The sequence below is a fragment of the Prionailurus viverrinus genome, chromosome A2 (genome assembly GCF_022837055.1).
Source record: "Prionailurus viverrinus isolate Anna chromosome A2, UM_Priviv_1.0, whole genome shotgun sequence".
Classification (NCBI taxonomy): Eukaryota; Metazoa; Chordata; class Mammalia; order Carnivora; family Felidae; genus Prionailurus; species Prionailurus viverrinus.
Genome location: NC_062562.1, coordinates 49738866 through 49759108, shown reverse-complemented (window position 1 = coordinate 49759108; position 20243 = coordinate 49738866). Strand labels below are relative to the sequence as shown.

Below are 20243 nucleotides of genomic sequence, written 5' to 3'. Positions count from 1 at the left end.
CTGCCCCCCTGTTGCGCCCACCCCCCCACCCCCCCACCCTCGCCTCAAATCCAGCCACTAAAGCCTTAACCAGGGCTTGGTATAATGCCATGGTAGTTGGGGGTGGTGCCTTGAGGAGGTGATTAGCATTAGATGAGGTCATAAGGGTGGGGCCCCCATCATGGGATTAGTGCCCTTATAAGACCAGAGAGCACCCTTGCACTTGCTCTCCGCGCCCCCCGCCCCTCACCATGTGAAGACACAGCGAGTAGCTGGCTGTCTGCAAGCCAAGGAAAGCACTCTCCTAGAGCCCACCATGCTGGCGCCCTGATCTCAGACTTTCAGCCTCCAGAAGGGTGAGCAAATAAACTTCTCTTGTTTAAGCTACCTGCCTATTGTCATGGCAACGCCAGCTGGCTAATGTAAGTACCTAGTATAAGAAGTTCAACAACTTCCAAGTATATCAAGCTTAACAACATACAAAACCAAGCTGTGGCCAAGTTAGGGGAGCGGTTACCCTTGGGGCAGGGGCAGGGCCAGGGGTAGGGGGTGAGTACTGGAGAGAGGCTTTGGGATCTGGTCGTGTTCTGTCCTTGATCTTACTGTTGATCACACGAGTGCCTTTACCTTGTGAAAATTTATCATTCATGCTTGATATTTGTGCATTTTTATGATATGTGTTATATTTCGGTAAAATTTACAAGAGAAAAGAACTCATCCAAAAAAAAAAAAAGAATGATTATCAATAAAAAGAAAGGCTCATGACTCATATTTCAGTCATTCTCTGTGATTGGTATCTACCCCAGTGCCTGGACTCATAAGTGTACAGTAAAAGAAAAATTTGCTACAAAATTTACAAAAATGAACAGAGTAAAAACAGAAAGCTATGTGATACATTTTGTGTTTACTAAAAGGTATGAAGTAATATTTATAATATAATCTCATTTATGGTTTAAAAAATTCTAAGTGTATGTACAGAGATGTGCAGATCTAGATATAAATTTTTACATGGACATTTTAGCTGGGGAGTCACTAATTTTTAACTTTTAATCTTTTGTGGGTTTGATTTTTTTCACAGAATTAAGGTATTTCTTTTGTAGATATAAAAAAGAATAGTGACGAGAAATAAAAGGAAAGGAAGTGAACAGTTTGGAGCAGATGATGTCTGAGATGTCATGGAGCAGATGATGCCCCCTCTTCACGCTTTGGGGTCTATGATTAATGTACACCTTTGCACCCAGAAATACTGATGGTTTCCGTTGTGTGGCACTGAATCTCCATTTATGTGTGTGTGCATGTGTGCGTGTGCGTGTGTGTGTGTGTGTGTGTGTGTGTGTTTAATCTAGATCCAAGGCATTCAGCCTTGTCCATTCATGTAGCTGTTGTTCTGCGTTTTTGCTGTACATTCTTTCTGTAAGTCAAGTTTGACATCTGGAAGCAAGGTGTAATGGATGTGCCGTAGGATGGCCATTCAGGGAGCAATTCCCAGCCCGCGCCCCTCCCACCTCAGGAGATGCCAGTCACAAGCTCATATCCATCACTATGCTCATATCCATATCCACCCTGTGGAGAGTGGTGTGGAAATATGGGGGAGAGAACAATTGGTTCTGCCCATGGAAATCAGGGAGGGCCTCCCGCAGGAGAGGGCATCTGGAAGTGGTCCTTGGAGGATAAGTAGAAGTTTGACAGCAGATAATTGAGGAGGAGGATGTTCCAAGTGAAGGGTACGGCACACGCAAAGGCTTGGGGTCATGATGGCTTGGATGTTGGGGTCAGGTAGGAGGGTAGTGTGACCAAGAACTCATGACATGGGTCAGTACAAAGTGTGAGGGTTAAGGCTGGGAAAGCTGTTTGGAGCCACACCGAAGATTTGGACTTCATGGTGATGATAATAGGGACCCATAGATGGTCTGAAACAGAAGATTTATGCACATTGAAATGAGGCAGGAGGGAGCTTTTGATCCTTCTGTTCTTTTCTCTCTCTTACCCTCCCTTCTAGAGAGGGAGCCTCTGACCAGTAGGAATAAAGACAGTCTTGGTAGACATTATAAGTTGGCAGGATTATGTTGGGAGAGGCAGTTGACAGAAAGGTTTGCCGCCTTGTGGATGTTTTATGTGGAGGAATGGAGGGCCGGTGAAGCCATGCACATTCTGAGTCTAGAAGCTACGCCTGTGACTCAGGGAGACCTTGAGACCCTGGGGTGAGTGTGAACAGGTGGAGCAGAGGCAGGAGAGCAGAGAGAAGGGGCCCACGTGGGCTCCGTATGGTGAAGACTCACCGGGAGAAAAGAGTGTCCTCTTGTAGCATCCTGTGGACGCTGAGTGTGCTCATGCTTGGGTGGTCATCGATTCCCCCCACTGTGACCTGGCCGTGGCTGGTCCCCGCAGAACACGTGCGGGGTTAGAGCTCCTCCCCCTGGGCACTGACGCTGCGCAGCAGGTGAGAGGCGGCAGGGCACAGCGTGGGGGCTGGTGGGGGAGGGACAGAACCGGGCAGTCCCTGCAAAGATTCCAGAGAGATCGGCAGGAGGCATCCACAGTGAGGAGAGGCAGGAATTGAGGATAACTAGAGGGTTCCAGTTTGTGGCTGGCGGCGGTTGTGCGGTGGGCCAAACAGAGGCCAAGGAAGGGAGGGGCTGGCCAGGGAGGAAGGTAATTATTCAGAGTCATGGCAGCACATCTAGCTTAGGGCTGTGTCTCCAACTGACAAAAGACAGGAGGCCCAACATCAGGGCAGAGAGGAGAAATCATTTCCACCATTTTTGCCTTCACTGGGAGGCCCCTTAACGGGGCTATGTCTGTTATCACTTGTGGCTCCAGTACCCATCAAGGTCTCTACAGGGAGTTAAAGCTTGTTGATGATGATGATGAGTGAAAAAATGCCCAGTTCCTAGTCCCAACCAGCTCTTAGCTCCCTGTGTGGCCTTCAGAAGTCACTTCACATCTGGGGACCTCAGTGCAAAGCATGAAGCACATCTTTCCTAGAAGAAATCCTAGACTATGACTTGCCGCTTACTGCCATGTGACCGTGGGCAAATCCCTTCCCTTAGCCTGGCCTCAGTTTCCCCATGTGTTCGGTGAGGAGGTAGGGCAAGGGGATTTCAGAGGTGCCAGCACAAGTTCATGACCCATGATGATCACCCTCTCCTGGCTGCTTCCCTTCCTTGCTGGGTGGTGGAGGGAGGCACAGGCTGGACCCTGAAGCACTGATGACAGAAGCATCCCTCTGTGTCCGAGTGCTGGGGATTAGTGCTGTCCCGAGACCTGGGAAGGCTGGTGGTGCCTCACAAAGCAAACTGAATTTGTGGTTGAAAATTTAAGTGACCAAGAGGACTGGCCTTTTCAAATTTCAAATTGGGTTTGGAGACCAACAGATTGGATTAGTAGGAAGGGACGGAGAAATGGACAGATAGCTCCACGTGTGTGGACTAGCTGGCGGGCAGCCTTGCTCAGAATGAGATGACCATTTCTGACTTTTGCTGAAAACAGACCACTCTGTTCTCCTTGCCTGCCAGGAACCAGGAATGAAAACCTCCCCCAGTTTTTAGCCCAGATAGGACAACAGCTAGGCCACAGAAACTGGTCCTCGGCTGTATCTGAAGCAGTCTGGCTGGTCATCACCTTGGTCCTGCTCAAGAGCCCTGTGAGTTACGTCTTTTAGAGTCATGCCACAGACTGGATCTTGAGCTGTCACCAGCCAGTTTTCCGGCCCCATGGGGACAGAGCTTTCCTTATTTCCAGATTCTGGAAGCCTTAGTTCAGCATTTGAGCCTCAGGGTCAAGTGAATTCTCTCCTGCCGTCCCTTAATGAGGCACTCAGAGACTGGGCTCTTCTGTTGTTGAAAATGTGAAAGTCTAAAAACAGAAACTGATATTTAAAAAAAAATTTTTTTTTAGTTTATTTTTGAGAGAAAGAGAGAGAACAGGGGAGGGGCAGAGAGAAAGAGGGAGAGAGAGAATCTCAAGCAGGCTCTGCTGTGTCAGCACAGAGCCCCACATGGGACCTGAACTCATGAACCGTGAGATCATGACCTGAGCAGAAATCAAGAGCTCAACTGACTGAGACACCAGGGTGCCTCTGATATTTAAAAATTATTCATGGCTCGCTCTCTCTCTCTCTCTCTCTCTCTCTCTCCCTTTCTCCCTCCCCAGATGATGGAACAAACTCATCTTTGGAGAAATCTGCTCAGAAGTCCAGAAATAGGATGATAAAGTCCCTTCATGATAATGGAGACTGTGATTTCCCCAGCTGAGTTCTGGGAAGTCAGTCTGCCTGGTTCTAGAGACCTACAGACAGGGCCTCCCTAATGTCCATGAGGGGAGGGGCGAGGAGCCGAGGCCTAAAGGAGGTGAAGGAAGGGGAGAGCATCAGACCAGGGTGGCACAAGTGTGTACCCAGCATATTAGTGCAATGGTGAGCATTCCTTGGCAACTTCCAGAAAGACCTGGGCGGGATGCTTATTGAAGTGTGACTTTCCTGTTGTCAAGGTGACAGAGGTTCAGACGATTATCACTCAGCCAGAAAAGGGCAGGGTGGAAGGGTGACCTTCTAGAAGGCTGAAGAATTGCAGGAATCGCTCCTCCATTGTTTTCCTAGTCAGCGAGGAAGAACACCAGGTGGCCAGACTTCCAGGGACCAAGCTGTTTTCTGATGGGAAGACCACGTCACGGTGGTCGCCTTCCCCCCAGCTTCTTACAGTGACACATCACAATGCGCACAAGTGTTCGTAGTTTCTACCTTAGGGCCTTAGTGCCAACAGATCTTGCTCGAATCCTGGGTTTGCCGCACGTGAGCTGTGTGACCTTAGTTAAGTCACTCACCTTCTCTGAGTCCCTTTTTTTTTTAATCTATAAAGAGAATATTATCTACCTTATGGGTTGTTGTGAGGGTTTAGGGGGGAGAGCACCCATGAAAGCATACCCCTTCATCGCTGGCATTTGGGAGGCACCAGAAGACCTCAGTGTCACTGTCTCTGCAGTCAGGAGCCTGTGACTTGAACCCAAAGGGATGTGCCAGCTTCCCTGGCTCTCAGGGAGAGGGGGGTGCTTGGGTGCAGCGTTCCAGGAACCTCCCGCTTGGGCAGACTTCTTATTTGTGTCAAGACCATTCTCCTCCACTCCATCCTCAGTTCCGGCCGTGGGCACCGCTGGTCTCCATCCAGCCAGCCTGCAGATAAGCCAGGAACAATGTTATCGCATCTGCCAGGCCCTTTGGGCAGAATTCCTTTGTTGGGCAGTCTTGGCTCCTGTGGGGGGTTCTGGGTGGATCCGGGTTTAGACAAAGTGCTGAGAGGGTCTGGGGCAGGGCCTGGCTCCTAGTAGATGCTCAGTGAGTGTTCACTGGGTGACTAAGTGACGGAGAGCCCTATCAGATGGGGGGCAAGACCTTCATCTGGAAAGGGCAAGACTGGTTTTGGAACCAGTGCTCGAGTGTCACCGCGTGGCAGGGGGGCAAGGCAGGACGGGAGTTAGGAGGCCCCAGGCTGCCTCCTGACTGTGTGGTCCTGGACAGCGCACTTCATCTCTTCAAGCCTTTTGAAAACATAAATAAGATGTTTTCTTATTATGTTAACATAAATCTGCTTCTGGGCATATACCCAAAAGGTCTGAAGGCAGGGTCTTGAAGAGATATTTGCACACCACCCCTGTTCACAGCAGCGTGATTCACAGTAGCCCAGAGGTAGAAGCAACCCGGATGTCTGTCAGTGGGTGAACAGATAAAGAAAACGTGGTCTGTACATACAAAGGAACATTATTCAGCCTTAAAAAGGCAGAAAACTCTACTATGTGCTACTGGGTAGATGAACCTTGGTGAAATGAGTCAGGCACAAGAGGACAAATACTTTATGATTCTGCCCTATATCTGACGTACCGGCGTCCTCAAATTCCTAGAGACAGAAAGTAGAACGGTGGTCGCCAGGGGTTGGCGCAGAGGGGAATGAGGAGTTGGTGTTCGAAGGGGACAGAATTTCAGCTGAACATGAAGGAAAAGTTCTCAATATGGATGGTGGTGATGGTTGTAGAGTGTGAATATACTTCATGGCACTGAACCATACACTTAAAAATGGTAAATGGGGTAGATTCCCTGTTACGAGAAGTTTTCCACAATAACCTTTTTAGACCATCACCACCGTTGTGACAATACCTTGTCTTGACTGGAGTTGAGCCTTTGCGCTTGTCTACCTATAAAAAATGGCCGAATCCTGAATAATTTAAAATTCTGGGTGAACTCCTGATGCCATCAACTCATCAGCAGATGGTTACGCATCTGTATTTGAGTGTCCTAGGGTTACTCAGCCTGGGGCTGCCACCAACTGAGGCAACAGCTGTAACTCTAAAATGCTTTCCCATTCTCATCGTGGTTATTGCTCTCACCCCCATAGGACTGGTGCCCTTGAAGGAGGAAAATGAAAACCCATGGGTTGATAAGACAATGACCCCTCTACAGTACCTAGCTCACTCTTATGTCTTCATCTTGAGCCCAAGAAAGTGCCCCATCCCCCCCATGAAAAGAAAAATCTAAGACAGATGGTGAGGTAATCACTCACATTAAACATCTAGTGGTTGTATCTTAAAATGACTCTTGTATGAAAGAAGTTGGAATGCTGAATTTACCCTGAGTGGGTTCCTTATATCAGTGTTTTTAAAAATGTAGGCAACCTGAATTGGACTTACTTGAGGCTCTGGTAAAAAGAGACACACAATCCAGGGTTCTACCTCACACATATTTGATGAGGATTTCTGGGGGTGGAGCCTGGGAATTTATATTATTTACAGACCATTTCCTACCGACTAGACTAAGAAACAAGAGCCCAGGGCCAGCCCAAGTGAGTTTATTAGGAAGCCTGGGAGACACAGCAGAGACCCCATTTTGGTGGGAGAAAAAATAGCGGTGGCCAGCAGGGGCCTGAGGTTTAGTAGTAGGGAATTGGCAAGCAGGGGGCTTGGCTAACTGATAATTTCTGATAATTTCTTTAGTCTCAGAAGACGCAGCTTCTGCTCCCTTTTTGTTAGAATCTACAGATGGTAGTTTCTCTCTCTCTCTCTCTCTTTTTTAAAACATTTTGAGAGAGAGAAAAAAAATAAAACAGAGTGTGAGTGGGGGAGTGGGGGAGGGGCAGAGAGAGAGAGGGAGACACAGAATCCGAAGCAGCTCCAGGCTCCAAGCTGTCAGCAGCACAGAACCCGATGCGGGGCTTGAACTCACAAACCGGGAGAGCATGACCTGAACTGAAGTCGGACCCTTAACCAAGTGAGCCACCCAGGCCCCCAGAGATGGTAGTTTCGATAGACGTATTATATGCTGGGAAGGCAAATCTGTATTCAGAGTATCTGTTTCAGAAGAACAAAGCGCTACTCCTTCCATGATGGAAGTGGTTAAATGTAATCAACTGGCCACCAGCCAGCTGGCTAATCACCTCAGAGAGTGGTGCCATATTGGGACCAGTGTTGCTCTTTGCTGCTGGCAGACTGAGCATTTAGCTGTAGCCAGGCCAGCCAGCACTGCTGAGTGGAAGCCCACGCACAACCTCCAACCCTGTCACTCTGACCCTCCAGGCAATGACAGCAGTGGCTGGTGCCCACAATTGGGTCATGTCATAAACTTGATTACTGAAGTCCCCCTCTGCTGAAGTTGGTGAGCAGCAACATGGGACGTGGGATATAAGTCTCTTCATATTCCTTATCCATTCAGAGAGATCTATCAGTATACCTCTTCCTCAAACCTCCTGTCACCAATTTTCTGGTGATGTTCCTCCCAGAGTTCCTGACCATCCCGTTAAACCCTTTTCCATAGCCCCTTGGTGTAGGCCCTTCCCTTGTGGCCCATTCTTCTTGCAGGAAAAATGCACAGCCAGGTGCATTGTTAACAGTTCTTCCCCGTCACCTGTCCACAGAATTTCCCGTCACCTGTCCTCCAGGGATGCTCCAAAAAGGGTCATTTGGGCTTTGAACACAGTTACACCAGCTCTGAAGCCATTTCTGTTAACATTGTATTACTGCCCACTTTGTGTAACTGTCATGCTTCTGCTTGAATCTTCAGAGAGGCTCAATCAAACAGAAGGAAGCTTTACACTTTACTCACTAGACAGATACTCCTTTTGGTAAGTTGCAGATGGTCCCCCATTGTGGACCAGCTCTCAACATGCCTGCTCATCAGTGAGTATCCTGAGAGTCAATTCTGCCACCTCCTCCCCCATGACAGCTGTTTAAACACTCGAAGGTATTTGTTAAACCCTTCTATTTCTCTTGCCATCATATTCAATTGCAGTCATACAAGGTGACTTCTTGACTTCCTTCTAAAGCCTCTACCGCCCTGACATGTTTCCCTGAGCCACAACATACCCTCCAGACCCAGAGACCATCCAGTAAGATTACATAGACTTTGTTTCCAAGAATAAACAAGGTTCGCAGTCAGAAATGAATGGGTGGAGTCAACTCTTGGACAGCTCTGTTCGTCCAGCGAATGTTTCATGAGTACTTACCATGAGTAGAAGGGACAGTGATGGATCATACCCATGGACCGCTGAGGACTGGTTCAGGAAGAAGAGCTCTAAGGAACCCACTTCCTGACATCAATGGCAGTGCTACAGAATGACTGTAAGAAGCCTGTCTTCATGCACACAGTTCATGCCTGTCTTCTCCTACCCAAAGCCCCTTTGATACAAGCAGGAGGTGGGAACCAGTATTAGCTTTATGCTGGCCTGGGTCCTAGAATTAGTGAAGCCTGTTCCCGCTAACACCACGAATACTAGGTGGCAATGGGTATATTATTTGCCATCAGTCACTCTAGCACATGGTTACAGACAGCTTTCCTGCCTTGATGGTTAAGCAAGATTAGAAAGGTCTAGTAGTTGCTTTATTCATCTTCCATGTATTTTAAGAGATGTTTATTAACATGTGCAGCAAGGGACTATCACTCTCTTTGGTCTTCACTCTCATTCTTAAGATACAACTCATGGTTATCTGCATTTCTGCAGGCTCCAGATTTCTGGTGTCTTTAATACTCAACTCTATTTAACATTCTGTTCCTTCTGTTTGCCATTTAAATAATTTCCTATAGTTTCTTTCAAATGCTGTAGAGGGATTTAGGCAAGCATATATTGCTGCTTATAAAGTACTTGAGGTGTAATAGTGGTATATTATTTTAGTTAAGCCATGAGTAGTCCATCTATCTATCTATCTATCTATCTATCTATCTATCTATCTACTTATCTATCCATCCATCCATCCATCTATCCATCTATCCATGTATCCATCATCTATCTATTGTGTTTAGGCTCAAATACACACACACACACACACACACACACACACACACACACATACAGACACAGACACAGATATAGATACACATACACAATATGTTTAGAGTAAAATATATGCACACCCAGGCACACACATTCATGGTAATCCTGTTACTATGGAGTCAGTTCTACAAGCACTTAAAAACTGCTTACTGTATAAAGGTATTAAAAGACTATATCCAGTAGGGCACATACAGTGTCCATAAAAAAAAAAGACTATATTTATTTTTCAGAATCTGGGTCTTTCTCATGCACATGCAGTAATGAAACTTACATAACTATCAAATTTAAGAAATTCAGTGCCCCTGCCAACCATAAAAACCTATTTGAGTCATCTGCCTGTGTTTAAGAAGCATTTGCCAAGTTGTTGCTACTGCTTCTTTACTTTTATTACTGCCACTAGCATTCTGTTGGGGGTAGGCAGTGCGTGATGAGGGTGAAAGAGGCACAGAGAGAGACCAAAGGTACTTTGTGGGGTCCCTTTAAGCCATCAGTGTGTACATTGTGGCCATCCAAGACAGGCCGCTGACAAGTTGGTGACAATGCATCCCTTGGTGAATGCAGTAGTCAGTCTTCACTGAGGAGAATCATGGTACAACCCCACAGCCATTGCTGGCCTGGGCAAGCGGGGTATGGGGTGCTTGCTTTGCCCTACGGAGCAAGGCCTCCCTGGCCAGAGGTGTGGGGGGTCATTGCCAAGGATGTGGGGGAGGTGGCTCCAGCTTACAGCTGTCTGCTTCCACCTCCAGGAGACCCAGTCTAGGTGTTCATTGTTTAGACTCATCCAGAAGAGAGGAGTGATCCTCTAAGCATTGGGTTGAAGCAGTTTCAAACTCCAGTGCAAAAGGCTCTGGAAGAGACTTTGAAAAACCCACAGATACTTCACAGGGGGCTAGGCTGGTGTGGTGAGAGCAGTGGCCATGCAGCCTGGGTTGGAAGCTGGCTCTGTCTGCTACGTACTGCATGGCTCCACCTCATGATCCGAGCCTCACTGCTTCCCCAGTGAGAGGAGGAGGTCAGAGCTGGAGACTTCAGAGACCCCACTCGTATCTTCTCTCCCCCTAGGGGAGGTAACCTCTGTGTGCTCTTACATTTCTCTGTATCGCTTCCCCTGTCACCCCACGACACTTAGAAGCCTGCCTCCAACACATGAGTCAGCTAGCAGAGTGGTCAAGAGCTCTGACTTGAGAGTCACACAGATGAGGGTTTGAATCCCAGCCCAGTGCCACTTATGGGCACTAGTGGCTAGAGGCACCGTGTAAGAGCCTGGCAAGTAGAAGTTCTTGTGAGTAGGAGCTGCAAGGACCCCTGCAGTTTGGGTCCAGAGCAGCAGCTCGGAGGGACACTGTGCTTCCCCGAGATGTTTCCCTCTGTTGTATTCAAATCGGGTAACAATGGGCCCGGCATTCTGGGAGGGCCCGAGGGTGGTCCCTCAGATCCCAGCGGCCTGAGCCCACTGGGAGGGCAGACACCTCCTTGGCTGGACATCTGCACCATGGACAGGGATCTGAGTGAGGAAGACAGTAAGTACAGCCGGGAGACCTGGGGCGCCAACTTCTGTGGCCAGCGCTGACCAAAACTTTCCCTTTGGCCTCCGTGCTGTGTCGGGTTCTGGGTCTGTGTTGCTGAGGGCATCCTTCCTTCCTTCCTTCCTTTTGCTTGTAAAGCTTATTTGCAGCCTGTTGGCTGTTCTTCCATTATGTGCCTCTCTCTGGACAGTGTGGGAGGATGGTAACAACCAGGAGAACTCTTCTCCCTGATCGCGGTCCAAGTCTCGTGTTCTTCAATCTTCCTTTCTCTGGCTGACAGGCCCCCCACCCGCGCCCCCAGCTACATGTAAACCAGAATACCTCACTTGGGCTCCGTTCTGAGATGAAGTTAATTTTAAAGAAATGTCATGGATTGTCTTTACTTGTAATCTTCCTCTAGCAAAGAGCTGCTTATTCATTACTGCTTAAGGAACACAGTCCTCATGACCCCAAGGCTGTCATTCCTGGGACAGAAACACAATGCAATCTAAGGACTATTTCAATAGATGAAGAAGGAAATGGCATTTTAGTAAGAATTGTGGTGTGTTTTAAAAATAAGAGGTTTTTGCTCCTGATCTGGAAGGAGCAGTGTGGTAGAGTATCAGATTGGGGGTTGGGAAGGTGGGGTTCAGGTCTTGACTCTGCTGTGTGATCTCAGGCAAGTCATTTAGCCTCAGTTTCCCCATCTATAAAAGGAGATGGGTCAGGAGTTCTTAATTTGAGGAACATGAAGGTGAGGGCAAAATGTTGTATGAATGTACTTTTCTGGGGGGTGGAAAAGTATTCTCACAATTCATTTGAATCCTGGAGAGGCCTGTGACACTAGTAAGTACGTTTTCACAGTTCCTGAACTTGCTGACTTTGAATGTCCTGCACAGGTCCAACACTGCTGTCTTTAATGTGGGCATCTCAAAGCTTTAAGTTTCATAGCTGAGGTGGCATATGAAATAAACCCATGTGAAATCTTAGAATTTAAATTTTTGTTGGAATCCCTTTTCACATTGAAGTTGGAAACTGTACAGAGATATTTTAGCATGTATTTGGGTAGGATCTGATCTCTGATATATTGGAAATCATGTATCCATATCTTATAAGCCTCTACTAATATTAAAATGCAATTTTTCCTCTTTAAAACACTGCTCATTAGCAGTCTTACAATTTATAATCAGTTTCTCTTAGTAGCAGTGGGCTTGGTCAGATCTGGATTCACATCCAAGCTCTGCCTCCTGATTGCTGGCTGATTTTGCTCAAGTCACTTAACCTCTCTGAGCTACATTTCCCACAATAAAAATGGAGATCGTGTCATCTTGAAGAATTGTAGAAGATTAATTGGATGAAAAGTGCCTACAACATTGCTCAGAATAGAGTAGGCATGGAATAAATGTTGACTCTAGAAAAATTATCAGATTATGTGTCCCAGGGCTTTAAAATTAAACTTGCTATTAATGAAAAATATTATCATCTGTAGTGTTTCTGTTCTGGCATCATGACTTTTGGCAAGCCACGTGAGAGTAGGGTAAACTCTTCAGTTCCCTTAAAATTCTAAACACTCTGATTCTGTCGTAGGGTCCAAACCTCCATGCTGGTTTCCAATATAATTGAAACTTTGGGTCTACTGCAAGGTATGGGATTATCCAGAAAAGTTTTTATTTTTTAATTTTGAAATGTTTATTTATTTTTGAGAGAGAGAGAGAGAGAGAGAGAGCAAGTGCTCAAGTGGGGTAGGGGCAGAGAGAGAGGGAGACACAATCAGAAGCAGGCTCCAGGCTCTGAGCCATCAGCACAGAGCCAGATGCGGGGCTTAAACTCATGAACTGTGAGATCATCACCTGAGCCAAAGTCAGATGCTTAATCAACTGAGCCACCCAGGTGCCCCCAGAAAAGTTTTTAGAAGCAACACTGATGAAATCTGAAACTAGGTCAATATTTGCCCAGGTTTCAGAAAGGGAGACTGCTATGGGACTTATGTAATTTAAATGTCCCTTCTTAGGTAAGAGACGGCTGCCCATTTATCCCAATTGAGTTACCCTCCCCAGCCATGAAAATGTTGTCCCCTCAGTTTTTGAGTCTGTAATGTGGGCAGCTTCAGAGAAAGAATATCTTCTAACAGTGACACACTTTGGGACCAAAGTGGGCATGGATAGAGACGTTCTGGGATGTGGCACCCATGTGGCAGTCACCATGAAGACCTCTTAGCACTGCCACCGTCGGCTGCTGAGACACCTCTGACAGCATTCTTGGCTGGAGGCAGCACCTCCCACCACTGGTTGGGACACTTCCAGTGATGGGCTGGTCTCCCTTCCATAGCCGAGGCCATCATGAATTCTTTCGTACATTGAGTTGACATCTCTTTCCTTGTAACTTTTACTCCTTGGTCTGGATTCTACCCCCCAAGGCTACTTAGAACATGTCTCTTCCCTGTTTAAAATAAGAAGTCTTCAGAGTCTTTTCTTTTCTAGCCTGATCAGGTCCTGTTTTTCCGATGGTCCCAGATGTAATTGTGGTTTCAATCTCTCTTCTCTTAGAGGGAGACATCCCAGACCAGGGATGAAGAAGAAAAATCCCCTCCCTTATTCTAAAAACCATATCTCTTATAATAGAACTTATTTTATTACATACCGAGCTCCCTCCCAGATTTGGTGTGCAAGAGCCTCTTCAAGTAAGATAAGGTCCCCATAATTTGAGGAGGGGACTGCTGTAATTCTGGACAATAGGACCTAGGTGGCACCTCCTTTCTTCTGGGCACTGATAGCTGGGGAGTGCTCGGAGCAGTGATCTGAGGCCATCAGTGGCCCACTTCCCTTGGTACCCAGGCCAGCTCTGCTCCCCAAAGGCTTATTCCTTAGTGTTCCCCCCACCCCAGCTCTGAGTTGGAGACTAGAGACTGGGTTAAGCTCTCAGGATACCTTGGTGGGAAAAATGCTGGACTCCTGGCAGGGGCCCAGGTTCTAGGAGCTTTGGTGACTGACTGTGGGGCCTTAGCGTATGTCACCCATCCCTTAGGATAGAGGCACGGCCACCAGGAGTGCAGGTGCTCCCTGCCAAGTTGGCCCTGTCCTCACAGGGCCCATCTGGTCTTTCTTGTAGGCTGTCCTGTTTCTGGAAGGGGCTTGTGGTTCCCGCAACTCCTAATGAAAAGATAGGGTGTCCCCTTTGGGGAACAAGGAATAAAAACCTTTAATGAAATCATACTGCAGCTGAGAAAGGGTCCCAAGGACCCTCCCAAATCATTGGCAGAGCCTTCTCTTATCCATCTTCCCAAGTGCTCCTGTCAGCAACCAGATTCCCTGAACCCTCTTGTAGGGAAAGAAGACCAGGGCCATAAAAAATAAAGTGACTTCCCCCCCAGACCACACAGTAGGCTAGCTATTTGTTGCTGTGCTCATGGCTGGGGGAATAAGGATGATTCATTGATTTGCCTTCCAAGTGTTTAAAGCCTCGTGGAGGAGGCAGACCCCAGATGGACGTTCTACAAATAACTCTTGGAAAGCCATTTGGCAGAAACAATGGTAGAGAGTGGAACAGAGTACTGAGGGGCATGGGGAGGGGGAACCACACCCGGGCAGGCTTTGCAGGAGGTCAGGTCTGGGCTGAGCCCAGCCAAAGGGGGTGAGGGGTGTGTGTGTCATGGGCAGGAACAGCCAGAACAAGAGCTGGGAGAAATGGCACGCTGCCTGTGCCAGGGGGGAATGCACACATCAGTGTCCCCAGGGGACGAGGCTGCACTTACAAATCCCACCCCCACGTGGCCCTATCTTGGCATGATGACACTTCGACAAAGCAAGAGTTCCACATCCCAGGGAACATTTGCCGGGGTCTCTCCTGACGCACCAGAGGGCCCTGCAGAACACCAAGGAAAACTTCTCCCGGCCTTCTCCCTGTTTCTCTCGATGCTGGCCTCACTCCCATGGTGGGCTCTGTGTTTGGTCTCCCAAATGTGTTCTCAGTGGCTCCCACCTCAAAGCTCCCACACCCCTGACTCCTCTCTGGAGCCCCAAGCAGGCTCTTCTTTTCGCTTCCCCTTTCTGCTCTGTTCTTTATCCCCACCCTCTCCCCTTCTGCAGCAACTGTTTTCCTTCCTCTCACCCTGCTCTGGGCTGTGTGGGGAGGCTTTTCCCCTCAGGACTGAGGAGACTAGAATCTTTTCTTCCTGTCCCGTGGGTACTCTAGGGCCATTTAACACAGGACCTTCTCTGCTAAAGGCAGGAGCTTAGACATTAGCTGTGGGCAGTAGTGAGCCACTGCGGTGTTTAAGAGATGGCATGGCCCAGTCAGGCCCTCTAGTCTTGCTACAAAGACTTTTATTTTTTATTTTTTTTATTAAATATTTTTTAAGTTATTTATTTGAGAGAGAGACAAAATTGTGTGCGCTCGTGTGAGAGAGAGAGAGAGAGAGAGAGAGAGAGAGAGAGAGAGAGACTCCACGCTGTCAGCACAGAGCCTGATTCGGGGCCCGAACCCATGACCGTGAGATCATGACCTGAGCTGAAACCAAGAGTCGGATGCTTAACCGACTGAGCCACCCGGGCACCCCCACTATGAAGACTTTAAAATTTTTTTGTCAATGTTTATTTATTTTTTTTGGGACAGAGAGAGACAGAGCATGAACGGGGGAGGGGCAGAGAGAGAGGGAAACACAGAATCGGAAGCAGGCTCCAGTCTCTGAGCCATCAGCCCAGAGCCCGACGCGGGGCTCGAACTCACGGACCGCGAGATCGTGACCTGGCTGAAGTCGGACGCTTAAACGACTGCGCCACCCAGACGCCCCAAAGACTTTTAAATAATAGAGCCGAGTATTTGTTCTTCTTGGCAAAGCAGGATTTTTTTTTCTTTCCTTTCTCTTGTGATCACCTGACTCTCCTGTTTTTATTATTTTCAATTGTGATAAAATACACATCACATGAAAGTTGCCATCCTAAGCATCTTTAATTGTGCTGTCCAGCGACATTAAATACAGTCCCATTCTTGTGGGAATATGATCACCACCATGCATCTCTCAAGTCCTTTCATCTCTAACCCCTTTAAACAACAGTCCCCCACATACCTCTCCTCTTTGCTGCCAGCCAACCCCATTCCATTTCATGTCTGTGTGGATTTGACCACCTGAGTCTCTCCTGTCCCATCTCAAGTGTACAGATCACAGTGTAATTTTGTGCATCGACTGTATACAGGAAGGGGGGGGTTCCCTGTCTTAAAGGGTCTCCCGCCCCTGTTGGAGGCGGCAAGGGCCGAAACAAACTAAAGCAAGTTTGCAGTGGGGAGGTGTGTGAGTGGAGACATGGCATGATTTCAGTGCTTTTAAGATGATTAGTACTGGAATCTAAGGCAGAAGATGTGGACTCCTTTTTTCCTCTGGAATAAAGGGAATGGCATTTTACAAAGTGGAAGTTAAAGAGGTTGTCCACTAATTATACCTTGCTCCACAAGAAAAATTCCTTTTGACACAAAAGAAAAATAGCTGGCGGCTGGTGAGCACTACCTTAGAGATGCTTTACAAACTTTCTCAGCAACCACTTGATGACATTTGCACAGAGCAATAGGGTGTTCAGCTAGGTGGAAAGGACATTGGCTTAGCATTAGGCTCTAAGTTTTTGTTTTTAATTTTTTTAACATTTATTTATTTTTCAGAGATAGAGTGTGAGTGGGGGAGGGGCAGAGAGAAGGAGACACAGAATCAGAAGCAGGCTCCAGGCCCTGAGCTGTCAGCACAGAGCCTGACGCGGGGCTCGAACTCACAAACTGTGAGATCATGACCTGAGCTGAAGTCAGACACTTAACTGATTGAGCCACCCAGGTACCCCAATGGTTATTTATTTTTGAGAGAGAGAAAGAGAATGCGGGGAAGGGTCAGAGAGAGAGGGAGACCCAGGATCCAAAGCAGGCTCCAGGCCCTGAGCTGTCAGCGCAGAGCCTGACGCGGGGCTCGAACTCACAAACTGTGAGATCATGACCTGAGCTGAGGTCGGAGGCTTAATTGACTGAGCCACCCAGGCATCCCAGGATCTCAGTTTTAAGTACTCTTTATTTCTGGCTCTGCTATGAGTGTGTGAGCTCGTTGCCCCATAATCACATCTCTGAGTCTCACCTTGGTTTTCTACGAAGCAGGGGAAACAGTGGTTGTCATGAAATGCAAAAGAGATCATGCCTGCACCATCCCTTTGTGAGCCATGGGACACAATGCATGTATTAGGGTGGGGTGGCCGTGCTGGAACTCTGCCCTGACCCCATGGAAACAGTGACACGGCTGGGGACCCCCTTCGAAGTGCCCCACGCTGGGCGTCACACAATGACCTGTGACGTCCACGTTCCTGTTGTGCCTGTTGAGATCTGCACAGGAAATGACGCATCTGCCTGTAGGTCAGCCGGAGTCCTTTATTTTTGTACATAACATAATGGTGAGATTAATTTAGCTCTGACGAATTACTACTGCCCTGAGAGGTCAGGGTGGCTCCTGGTTGATGGATGGAGCTGTGAGTTTCCCACCTCTCATTCTTCCCCTCTTCCTGCCTCTTTGTTTGGTTTCCAGCTGGACATAGCAGCCATATGGCATTTTTCTGTCTTCTAGCACTGGAGAGTATGGATGCCCCAGCAGACCCCAGACTTCCGGGTGGGCGGGGGGCCTTCCCCAGGGAGAGGGCTATGAAGGTCTTGCCTTTCTTTCTGTGCTCGACATTTTCACCTCTTGTCCCCTGGCTTAAAGGAGCACAAAGAAAGAGGAAGACTCACCCTCCTCAGGTCCAAGGCATTGATGAAGCATTTATTAAATGCCAGGCTCGGGGCCATGAGCTGTGTGCACGCTGTCTCATTAGATGGGCACTAATATCGTCTGCCCTGGTTCACAGCTGGGGGTGGGGGGGGGGTTGATTTCTGCAAGGATGGGTGGCTGGCACAGAGTCACGTAGTGCATGACTCAGACATATCAGAGCCCAGGTGTCCAACCACCAATTCTGACTCCAGACACTCTTGGCTACAGTCCAACCCTGACCTTCACCCTTAATTCTGATAACTGGGCTCACAGGAGCTGCAGTGACATGCATGGGCCCTGACGCCAGACAGGTTGAAATTCCAGCCTCCTTCTTTCTGACCCCCTCAAACGTACCCACACAGGTGAGTGTCAAGGGCAGCTCAAGGGCCAAGTCTGACCCGCTGCCTGTTTTTGTAAAGTTTTATTGGAACAAAGCCATGCTTACTCAATTGTGCATTATCTATGGCTGCTTTCGCCCGAGTTGAGTAATTGAAACAGGCCGTATGGCCCACAAAATCTACAGTATTTTCTCCCCAGCTATTTGCAGAAAATATTCGCAGATCCCTGGTGGCGAAAATAGCTTAAAATGCTAATAAACTTAGTAGGAGCAAATACTGAGAACCAAGGTATGAATATAATAGTTCCTGATGAATTATCATGTTGGGGATTTCAGACACGTTGGCATACACCATTGTGCAGGCCTGGGATGGTGTCTCCTTGCGTCACACCCACAACTGTCCAAGATCTCTCACTGGTTTCTGCGCAGAATCATTTGCTTACAAAGTTTCGCTTTCTTGCTCAGAAAGATACTCTCCGTATCTGGAAACACTCTCCTCTCTCAGCTTCCTTTGTAAATTTCCTGCAAGGAGAAACCTTACAGATACATATGCATTTCTTATTGTCAGAGGGCTGAGACGTACTCTGAGGGGAGTGGTAGAATGAGATGCTTCATTTGTCTTAATGACACCCTTCCTCCCTCCATTGTTCTCAGCCCACTTCCAAACAGCCTCCCCTGCTCCAATTTACAACATCTGTTTCTTCTTCTGGACTCTGTTTTTATTAAACTTGAAAAGACAGGACATATTATTTTTATTTTTGTAGAGGGAAAGAGCTATTGGGCTTTCAAGAGCTGGAAAAAAAAAAAAGGAGGGATCTAGGGGGTAAAACAGATCAGCTGTTGACCTGAGTGTGTTCAGTGACTTCATGCAGAGCGAATTTCTTTCCACAGACCACTTACCAACTTACCCTTTTAAAGTCAACTTCCCGTAATCAAATTGGCCACTGGAAAGACAGAGCTGAGTGGTTCTTGTCCCCCAGCATGAGAGCTTCAGGGAATAGGTTTGAGGGGTGGCCAGGTGTGCTGGAGCTGGAGCAAGGAGCGTTTATCCTGCTCTGATTTCACTGCTGTGTATCCTACGAATACTGGAGTAACCTCTCTGAGCCTCAGACTCCTCATGTGAAATGGAGTTAGAAGTCCTGCCTTCTGTATCTCCAGGTGAGAGAGTGGGTGTAGCAACAGGTATGGGGAGGTGCTTTCTGAGTTGTCTAGCATTTCTTGGAGTCAGTGCTTATATTATGCTTTCTTCTGTGCAGTCTCAGGACTATGTGTGTCTCTGCCATAGCCTGGCAGATCAAGCTGAGGTGTTTGGGTTTTTTTTTTTTTTAGTTTACTTAAATTTATTTATTTATTTATTTATTTTTTTAACGTTTATTTATTTTTGGGACAGAGAGAGACAGAGCATGAATGGGGGAGGGGCAGAGAGAGAGGGAGACACAGAATTGGAAACAGGCTCCAGGCTCTGAGCCATCAGCCCAGAACCTGACGCGGGGCTCGAACTCACGGACCGCGAGATCGTGACCTGGCTGAAGTCGGACGCTTAACCGACTGCGCCACCCAGGCGCCCCAGTTTACTTAAATTTAAATTGGGGCACCTGCATGGCTCAGGTGGTTAAGTGTCAGACTGTTGATCTCAGCTCAGGTCATATCTCACGGTTTGTAAGACTGAGCCCCGCATCGGGCTCTGTGCCGACAGTGTGGAGCCTGCTTGGGATTCTCTCTGCCTCTCAGCCCCCACCTCAAAATAAATAACTAAATATTAACAAAATAAATTTAAATTTAAATTTTGAGAATTGAAATGCAATTAACATACAGTGTTATATTAGTTTAAGGTGTATAAGGTGAGGTTTTAAAAGCAGATATATAGTGAGTGATTCTTCCACAGGGGTCACCTCATGGGAAGTATGTGGGAAGGACGTGGGCTTTGGAGAGCAACGAGCCTTGGTTTGAATCCAGCTGCATCACTCACTGGCTGTGTGATCTGAGGCGAGCCACAGCCTTTCTAAGTCCATTTCCTCATTGGGAGAATGGATAATATTCTGTGTCAGTTTGGGTCACTCAAGAAGCAGATACTAAGATGGCAGATGTGCCCGAGGTCCTTGGGAAACGTATGTGGAAGGAAAAGAGGAGAGGAGGGAGCAGGTGTGGGCAGGGACCGTCTGCAGGCTAACCACAGGTTGGACCCCTGTGAGAAGAGAGAAGGAGGGAAGGAAGGAGCCTCAGACCATGGTGTGGCTCTCGGAAAGTTTTGCCAGGTTTGTGGGGAATCCCAGAGCAAAGATTGCCTGATGTGGGAAAAAAAAGGCAGAAGGAAGCCGTTGTGGGAAAAAAAGGCAGAAGGAAATGGC

General features: G+C 47.7%; 1 protein-coding gene across 1 annotated transcript in view; it reads left to right on the top strand.

The window, feature by feature from the left end:
- The first annotated feature begins 10709 nt into the window (after window positions 1-10709).
- Window positions 10710-20243, top strand: part of SSUH2 (ssu-2 homolog) — a 30574-nt gene continuing 21040 nt past the window's right edge. The window contains exon 1 of the mRNA XM_047850606.1: window positions 10710-10807. Coding sequence (XP_047706562.1) covers window positions 10780-10807 — 28 coding nt within the window. The 5' untranslated portion in view covers window positions 10710-10779. The remainder of the gene's footprint in view (window positions 10808-20243) is intronic.